The sequence below is a fragment of the Capricornis sumatraensis genome, chromosome 7 (genome assembly GCF_032405125.1).
Source record: "Capricornis sumatraensis isolate serow.1 chromosome 7, serow.2, whole genome shotgun sequence".
Classification (NCBI taxonomy): domain Eukaryota; kingdom Metazoa; phylum Chordata; class Mammalia; order Artiodactyla; family Bovidae; genus Capricornis; species Capricornis sumatraensis.
The window spans coordinates 48,367,766-48,377,449 of NC_091075.1; the positions used below are offsets into that span (position 1 = coordinate 48,367,766).

Here is a 9,684-nt window from a genome sequence, read left to right on the forward strand (position 1 = left end):
TTCCGATGGTGAATGTTACTGAAAACGTCCCGCCTGCGGCCCCAGTCACGGCCCCGCCCTCGGAGTGTTCCCCTGGAACCCAGGTGAAGGGTGCCAGGCAGACGAGGAATGGCGCCCACTGGGACCGGCGCCTTCCTGCACTTCCTGCCTCCTCCTGCTGTCTTCTCTTCCTCCCTCCCTGCTGCCTCCCTCGGTCCCTGCCTCCATGCTTCCTCCCCGGCGGCCGGGACGCCGCTCACGGCGGCGCAGAGGCGCTCCCGTGGCTGTAGGAGCATTTAGACAGGGACGCCCGCGTGGTGCCGCTCTCCGCCTCGTCCCCGCCCTCGCCTCGCGCTCCTGGGGGACCGGGGTTGGGGCAGCAGGGGAACGTGGCCAGGAAGCCGAGGCGGAACCTCTTGTTCATGAAGCAGTAGATGATGGGGTTGACGCAGGACGAGGTGTAGGACAGCAGGAGGATGAAGGAGATGGGGGTCCCCGAGAGGCGGCGCTCGGCAGAGGCGGTGTCAAAGGCCCGCCAGGCGTTGGCGCTGAAGATGGGCATCCAGCAGAGGAAGAAGAGGACCACGATGACCATGAGCATGCGGATGACGCGCTTCTTGGCCACGAGGTTGGCCGCGGGGCTGCTGCTCCTGATGCGGTTGGCCCGGCCGCCGCTGCCGGTGGACAGCTGGTGCAGCTCCAGCTTCCTTGGGCGCTTGGGCCTCTGCAGGTAGCACCCGTCGCTGTCCTCGTACCTGCCGCTGCTGCTCGAGCTCCGCTTCCCTTCTGGGTGGGCAAGCCACGTCACTTATTTTTTGGGATGGGTCATGCCAGACAGAGGGCATGGAATCCCTGCCCCCTCCATCCAGGGGCTAAACCACACTTGAACTGTATTACTTGACAGGCCACCTTGGGCCTGCACTAACATGGGTAGGTATTGATCTATGCTACTCCTTTCCTCCAAATGAAATGCTACTTAAAACTAATAAAAAATGTGTAGTATAGAATGTGCATAATTTAAAATAGTAAAATAATATTTTATGTGTGTAGACGAAAAGGATAAAAATTTGTTAAAGAATGAGTATTCACACTCTTATTCCAGCTCCTCAAGGTGGGGAGTTTTCTGCTTGCTTGGGAAACCTCCAGATTGCTTTTACTGCATAATGAGCAAAAATCAACAACAGCCAGGAAAGACTCTAGGTGTAAATGTGGTAAAGAGCTGAGCAGAAGGCTGGAGTGAGAGGGGTGGTGAGTGATGTCAACAAAGATGTGGGGTAAGTTTCAGTGAAGAGTGGGCTGTAGTGAAAGGGAGGGATAGGGGGTGGGCTTCCCTGGTGGTTCAGTGGTAAAGAATCCACTTACCAACGCGGGAGACATGAGTTTGATCCCTGATCAGGGAAGGTCCCCCATGCTGCAGGGCAGCTAAGCCTGGACACTGCAATTATTGATCCTGTGCTCTAGAATCCAGGAGCACAACAACTGAGCCCACGTGCTGTAGCTGCTGAAGACCTGGAGCTCTGGAGCCTGTCCTCCACAACAAGAGAAGCCACCACAAAGAGGGGCCCACACACTGCTGCTGGGGAGTAGCCCCTGCTCTCCGCAATTAGCGAAAAGCCTGCGCAGCAATGAGGACCCAGCACAGCCAAAAAAACACGAACATGCAGGCCCAAACATTAAAAAAAGGAAGAGAGGGAAAAAAAAAAAGAAAAAAAAAAAAAAAGGAAGAGGGGGAGATGTGAGGTTCCGTGGCAGCTATATCGGGAGTAAAGGGTGGGAGTGAAGGGGGGAGGAGAGGATGGCACCTGGAATGACAGTTTGCTTTGTTTGCAGAGGGGGTCCATTTGAATACAACGTCACAGAGACCCTGGACCTATGGGCCCTGAGCTTGTAATTGGGCAATGGGTATATTATCTCATTTTATTCCATTTAGTACCCTTTTGGGAGAAATAATTTCTTCATTCTACAGGAAACAGAGACACTGGATCTCATGAGCATGCCTTACGACACAGAGTCTCCTAAGAATACTTTTGAAAAACATTTTGAAATACTTTTGAAAAGTATTTTGAAATACTCTGGGTATATCTAAGTTATAGAAAACAAGGCTTGTGTAATCTTTTGGCATAAACCAACAGATAAAAGATAGTTACCTCGGGCAGACTTCTTCTGGCTAGCATCAAATTTTATTCCTTGGTAAAGTTCCAAAGAGATTAATCCATATGCCACCATCATCACAATTCCAGGAATAAGAAAGAGGATGAGTAACAGGAATGTGTGCCTAATAAAATAAAAAGCAATCCAATAACCAGCAACTCCAGCATTTCAAACTAAGATGAGATGGAATAAACAGGGTTCATCTCCATTTTAATGAGTTGGAGCAAACACATTAATTACCAGTATTTAATATCTTTGGAAATTCCATGTCTGGAGGTTCAGTCATTAGAAAATGTTAACTTCTTTTCTCCCAGATAAAGTCTCTTATGAAGGACTAGTTAAATTGGAAAACTTTGGTGTAAGTCTGTGCCTGAAACAAGTTTACATTTAAAACTAATGAGAGCTTAAAAAAAAACAAGCCAATGAGAAAATTTGAATACCTCAAAAAAGCTGTTACTGAAATAATAATAATAAAATTATAAGAGTTTATATTCATTGATGACTTATTAAATTATTTAATTTCAATATGGTACATATATTACTATATTTAATCCCCATAATAATTCTTGAAGTAGGTACTATAAACCTAATACCCATTTTACAGATAAGGAAACAGGTAGAATAAATAATTTGTCCAAAGTCACACAGCTAGTGGCAAAGATGGGATCTGAACTCAAGCAATATGATTCTAGACGTTATGCTCTTAAGCATCACAATAGATTAATACCATTTGTTGACTTTATAGCATCAGAATCATCAAGTGCATAGGCAGCAATGCTGGAAAACCTTGGTTTTGCAAAATAAAGCATTCTGGCTGTTTCAACCCATTAAGCACAGTGGCAAACTCATTCTAGTGCCTGGCGGGCCAGAGTTATGCTTTCTCTAAACACGTTTGATTCCTGAAGAACTGCAGCCTCCTTCTTCTTGAGTCTGGCCCCTAAATCACTTTTGCAGTCTGGCATGTGTAAGGTTACACAATTAGGCCATAAAATTGTCAGAGGCTCACAGTGGCTGAGCCATTTCTCATTTCAATTGGACATGTTTTGATAAGATTTCTTTTCAAGTCTTGGAAATGTCCCTCATTTGCAACATAATTCTTTGAGTGTGTGTGTGTCTTGGTTGAAATGAAAAAAAGGAAGGCAAAGAAGGCAGAAATTATCTTGGTTTTGAGCCATTTTTGAATGTCTAGCCCTCTGCTTCTAAAACATGCTGGGAATTAGTAAACATAATGCCCTGCATTTGTGTAGCCTTTTTGAATATATCTAATGACGTTTTCATAAACATTCTCTCATTTGAATCTCACATCCCTCTAATGATGTAGATTAAAAGGTATCTTTATTCTTAAATCTTTGTGTAAAGAACTTGAATGTCAAGGAAGTTATATAAACTTGCCCAACATCACCCGCTAGTGAGCAAAGAAACAGATAGCACAACTTTGCATTTCTAGTAAAGTGTTCTGTGTAAGTACCACTGCTGCAACTCTGCTCTAAGAAAAATCACATGGGATTTGGGGTTTTGGACTCCTCGGTTCCATCTCCAGTTTTTGGAAAATCAGAGCTCTTCCACTGTCTCAGCCAAGATCCTCACTAGACTGTCCAGAAGCACACTGCATAGTGGTTAAGCCCAGACACTCTGTCGTCTGTTCTAGGTTTGGGAACTTGAGCAACTTAACTTCCCCATGTCTCAGTTTCTTCATCTGTAAAATGGGGACAGTAATAGTACCCACCCTATGAGGTTTTGAGAGGACTAGTTGATTTTAATACAGGTATGGCATTTCAGAGACTTCCCTGGTGGCTCAGACAGTAAAGCATCTGCCTACAATCTGGGAGACCCGGGTTCAAACCCTGGGTCGGGAAGGTATCCTGAAGATGGAAATGGTAACCCACTCCAGTATTCTTGCTTGGAAAATCCCATGGATGGAGGAGCCTGGTAGGCTACAGTCCATGGGGTCGCAAATGGCATTTCAAATACAACATTCAAAATGTTTGCTCTATTCTATCATTCTAGAAAGAGGTTAAGACAAATCTTCTCAAAAAGTCTCCAGGAAACTGATCCCGCAGACACTGGACAATACATTCCAGTTTTTATTGAAACTGAAAAATTCTATCAAGTTATAGTAAACAAATGAACCCAGGTGGCCTTACCAGGACTGCTGCATGACGTCACTTGGCAGTAGAAAGCGGCACATATTTGCAGTCTGGTTGTTATTTTTGGTAAAAGGCACCAAGTTGCTATAAATTGGGTATGGCGTCATGATGGTGAAGGAGAGGCACCAGGTAGCGGCAATCACCTTCAAAGCATGGGACTTTGTCTGCCAGACTCGGGACTGTAAGGGTTTGCAAATTGCACCATATCTCTCCAGTGATATGGCGACCAGATTAAAGGTGGAGACACTCACAGAGGTGCCTGGGAAAGGAACAAAGAAGCTGGTTACGTCAGCTCTGAAATCCGAAGTTTATTTGCCCATGAGCTTAAGCTTACCTGATCTACACAGGTTTGATAGATAGTAAAGGAAAATACTCAGAAGGTAAAGAAATACTGTGTATGTATATTTTTAAAAAGTGATTTATTCCCAGCTTTGTTCCCAAAAGGATTTGAGGCAGTTCAAGCAATATATTTGCAAATACATTGTATTGCCAATGTATTTTAGATAAGTTTATTGAACTTTGATTACGACCTAGCTCCTTCTTAGGCTGAAGGTGCTCATTAATTAATAACTAAGTGGATGAACTATGTTCTTACCCCACAGGAAAGGTTTCTGAGTGACCTGTAGAACAGCTTTAGTTTTGAGCATGATCTGCATAAAGTGGACCTTTTAATCCAATATTCTCAAGGACAGTGACTCCAAAAATTCAGTGGAGTCTGAGATGGGAACATTAAGACTCTTCCTGAAAATTTCTAGTACACAGACTGTTTTTGAGTGAAACATTCTAAATTTCAAAATGGAGTGTTGAAAAAATACCTAATGAAAAAGGATGAAGGGGAAAATCCCCATATTGTAACTGATGTTTTTCTCGGGGTAGGAGGAATGGGGTCTTCTTTCTAATTCTTTTTGCTTTTCTGTGTTTTGTAGAAGGAACATTCATCAAACATTCATCATCAGTGAGAAAGACATCAAAACACCACATCTAAAAGGAAATCAACCCTGAGTATTCATTGGAAGGACTGATGCTGAAGCTGAAGCTCCAATATTTTGGCCACCTAGTGCAAAGAGCTGACTCATTGGAAAAGACCCCGATGCTGGGAAAAATCGAGGGCAGGAGAAGGGGATGACAGAGGATGAGATGGTTGGATGGCATCACTGAATCAATGGACACGAGTTTGAGCAAACTCCAGGAGTCAGTGAAGGACAGAGAAGCCTGGTGTGCTGCAGTCCCTGGGGTCACAAAGAGTCAGACATGACTGAGCAACTGAACAACAACAAAAGGATACACTCACAGGATAGTCAAAAAACTTAATTTTTGTATTTTGTGTGCATATATAATGATTGTAATGTCTTATCCCTATAAAATTCCCTTTAATTCTTCATCCATAAATTCAGCTGATCCTTCTCTTATCTCTTACCATGATTTCTTAAACCTTCAAATCAATCCCAATCTAACTTTGGGAGAAGTTCTTAGCCTGGGGCCTTTTGTGAAACTATGTATAAAAATATCCTTTTTCTAGGGGGAATATCCGTAGTGTTCCTCAGAGACTTAAAGGAATCTAGAACCCCAAAACCATAGCTAAGAACTCAGGTTCTGAGATAGGATTTGCTGTTTTATAGGAATTTACCCTAAGGAATTGATAACATTTGGATTAGAGAATACAGCCCCAAACTTCTCAGAGTGAAATCTATTGTTGTTCACTCTCTTAGTCATGTCCGACTCTGCAGCACACCAGGCTTCCCTGTTCTTCACCATCCCCTGGAGCTTGCACAGACTCATGTTCATTGAGTTGGTGATGCCATCCAAACATCTCATCCCCTGTTGCCCCTCTTCTCCTCCTGCCTTCAGTCTTTCCCAGCATCAGAGTCGAGTCAGCTCTTCGCATCAGGTGACCAAAGTTTTGGAGCATCAGCTTCAGTGTCAGTCTTTCCAATGAATATTCAGGACTGATTTCCTTTAGGATTGACTGATTTGCTCACCTTGCAGTCCAAAGGACTCTTAAGAGTCTTATCCAACACCACAGTTCAAAAGTGTCAATTCTTCGGTGCTCAGCCTTATAATGGGTAATTATAAACCCAGCATCAGGCAAGCACTTTTTTTTTTTTTTTTTTTTTTGCTATGTGCATGCATGCTCAGTCACTTCAGTCGTGTTCGACTCTTTGGGACTCTATGGACTGTAGCCTGGCAGGCTCCTCTGACCATGGGATTCTCCAGGCAAGAATACTGCAGCGAATTGCCATGCCCTCCTCCAGGGGTCATTCCCAACCCAGGGATCAAGCCTATGTCTGCTGTGTCTCCTGCATTGCAGGCAGTTTCTTTACCCGTTGAGCCACCTGGGAAGCCCTTTTGGCTATGTATTAGGAATTTAATGTGTGTTAATTGTTAAGAACATGAAATTAGGGAAGAATTGAAATGACTGGAATCAGAAATCCAACAAAACCATTATAGCATTGCAAACACTTTTAGAAGTATCTTGCTTTTCATTTTCTAGAACAGTCTGTACTGGGTATTTTCAGAAAGAGTGTTAAAGCTCCTAGCCTCAGACCCCAGCTATTTTAAAACATTTTTTTAATTGAGGTAAAATTCATGTAACATAAAATTAATCATTTTAAAGTGAACAACTGCTGCATTTAGCACATTCATGTTGTGCAACTACACAAGGACTCACTTTTAATCTCCTTACATAAACCCTGGTTAACATGATTAAATATTACCGTAGGATATATACAGACAGGCCTTGAAAGCCTGAGGCACTGTGAGATGTTGGTTATTATTATTGCGTCATTGTTTAACAACGATCCTTTTCGTTTGTGAGTCCATTTTTCTTTTTAGAGTACTTGGACCTAGACTGACACTTTCTCGGTTATTTGTCCATGGCATGTAGATCAGCCATTCATCATCGTTTTGTCAGCGCTGGATCCTACTTCCTCAGTTGGAAGAAATAAAGGCTTGTGAAGCTTTCTGGTCACTGAAGGCTGCCCTAGGCAGCTCAGCTCTGCGTATTTTGCAGGGCTTAGGTCAGAACAACCAACTCCTTCTTCATTTCCCACCTCTTCTCCCCCTCCCCCAACCAGCTCTCAGAATGGGCAAGAGAGGAAGCATTTTGGCAGGCAGAGGGGCCCAGAGAAATGTCTTGTTTCAGCCTCAGATGAGCCACAGCAGTTGGCAAAATGAGGCTGTGTATTTACTCGCCATTGTAGTGGCCACCAACTGGGGTTCAGGTCAGCTCTGTGGCTTACCACCTGTGTGTCCTTGGGCACATTGTTAACCTCTCTATGCCTCTGTTCCCCTCTCAGTGAGACAGGGAAGAATAACTGTGTATACTTCATAGAGTGGTTGTGAGATAAAATATGATCATGGAAGTAAAAACTTAAAGCAATTAGTAGAACATCTGGTACTCAAAAAAAAATGTACTCAAAGACATTAGCTCTTATGATTTTTCATCATCACCATCATTCTGATTGGCAAAGGCAGCGAGCTGCGTATCTCAGTCAATCAGGGTCAGCTTATCCACCTAGGCACTGGCAGCAAATTCAACTTGTTGTATTTGTGGTAGAGGGTCTCTCTCTCTTTCTGCCTAAGATGGTCCCAGCCTCTGTGAAAACAGGCTGGAAAGTGAATCCTGAGAAGGGAATCTAGACCTCTGGTGAAACTGGATTTTGAATAACCCTGTTCCCTATAAGCGCCAGAATGGTAGCAGAAAAAGCCCTCTTCCAGCAGCCTGGTCACCCCGAAAACCATGCCTTGGGTTGGGTAGAGCTCAGAGTACAATCAATTCCTTCCAGGAAGGCACAGATCAGCTTGAATCTGTCTGTCTTTCTAACAGAAGCAAGCAAAACCAGTGTCTTCTGTAGTTTCTTACCAACTTATTCCACTTTGAGGAACTGGTCCCCTAAGACTGGGGACTGACTTCTGGGGCATTATGAGGACTGACCCTCCCATAAAGCCAGCTCCTCTGCCCTTGTACCCAGCCCCATACAGTCAGATGTTTTGTTCTGTACACCCAACAGGGCTTCTCTGTGGAGGCTGTCAGGGGTTAGGGAAGGTCTGGGACTGAGTTTCACCAATTTAGGGTGAAACTCCAGAAATAGGCACCAGCAGCAACTCACCCATGAAGTAGGTGGTGGTCTTGCAAACAGCGCTCCCGAAGATGAAATCCTTGAGCAGGTTGGGGATGAGGTTGAATGGCATGCAGAAGAGACAAAGCATGAGATCGCTGACAGCCAGGGAGAGGAGGAAAATGTTGGTGACTGTTCTCATCCTCTTGTTCCTAATCAGCACTGTAATGACCAGTGTGTTTCCCAGCACGCTGAGCAGGAATATCAAGGAGTATAACAGAATCTGCACGGCCGGCTGCCACTCTGCAAGGAGGAACCCGGACAAGGCGGAGAGATGCAGGTGGTGAGGGCAGAATGTTAAAACCCTAGCACACCAAGTGAACGCTTATTTCCTGCCGGTTTGTATTTTCAGGGGTGTGCATCACCGAACCCAGCTCTCCCCATACTTAGATATTTTGCAGAAACAAAGCGAGGAGAGCACAGAGTGATTCAGTTGCTTCTGAAAGGCTGGTCTGTTAACGGATCACTCACTCGGGGAACCACTTTTTCTTAAGAACAAAGCTCCTCCAGTGATTTGCTTTCTTTCCTAGCTGCTAAGCATTATTTCGATTTAATCACTTCTTCACACTGATTTCCCCCAAGGAAAGGCGACAGCTAGATTGTGACAGTGCCTTTTCTGTGATGCTATAAGTTCCAGCTTTTACACTTGAACTCCCTCTGGCTCCACTTCAGCTCCTCCTCCCGCTGCTTTTGTGCCCCCCAAGTCCTATACATTAATCCCAACTCTCCCATGGGGAACAACAAGAGCAATTGGACTCAGTTCTGCTTTTAGATCTCTCATCCAAACTTCTGAGCAGATGACTTTATCCAGCTTCGTCTCATTAGGACTGTGTTCTGTTTTCACAGTCAGCCTTGCCTTTGCTGATTTTTCCCACAAACTTAAGGTTTTCTGAATTCAGATAACAGCCTCTGACACCTACCTTTGGAAGGATGGGGCTGATCCAAGCAGAAAAGCGTCTCATTTTCGATCCCCAGTTCACAGGGGGGAGTCAGGTTGCTTTCATTCATGAGAAGGCTGTCAACCACTTCCATGCTTGCCTGCTGCTTTCCACCAAGTGTTGGCAAGCTGGTGAACGGCTCACTCTCGGCTCATTCCTCTAATGACTGACCGGAGAGTCTCCCAAATGCAACCTGCTGTGGAGAGGCAGGGGGGTAGGGGGAGTGATTGCCAGGTGTGGGCTCCTGCAACCATTCTTAAAGGCGACTGGAGTTCAGCACGCTCAGGCCAGCTGGGCAGGCATTTGCACTCCTGTCTTGGAAAGAGCAGCTGATGTGAATCAAGCCCGCTC

General features: G+C 44.7%; 1 protein-coding gene across 1 annotated transcript; it reads right to left on the reverse strand.

Annotated features, from left to right (window-relative positions):
• Positions 1-235: 235 nt before the first annotated feature.
• CCKAR (cholecystokinin A receptor) lies at positions 236-9,471 on the reverse strand. Its single transcript, XM_068975470.1, has 5 exons — positions 9,316-9,471; positions 8,387-8,638; positions 4,275-4,536; positions 2,127-2,254; positions 236-765 (listed from the first exon to the last, which is right to left on the reverse strand). The coding sequence occupies exons 1-5, from the start codon at positions 9,425-9,427 to the stop codon at positions 236-238; spliced, it is 1,284 nt and encodes a 427-aa protein (XP_068831571.1). The 5' UTR covers positions 9,428-9,471.
• Between the last annotated feature and the right edge of the window lie 213 nt (positions 9,472-9,684).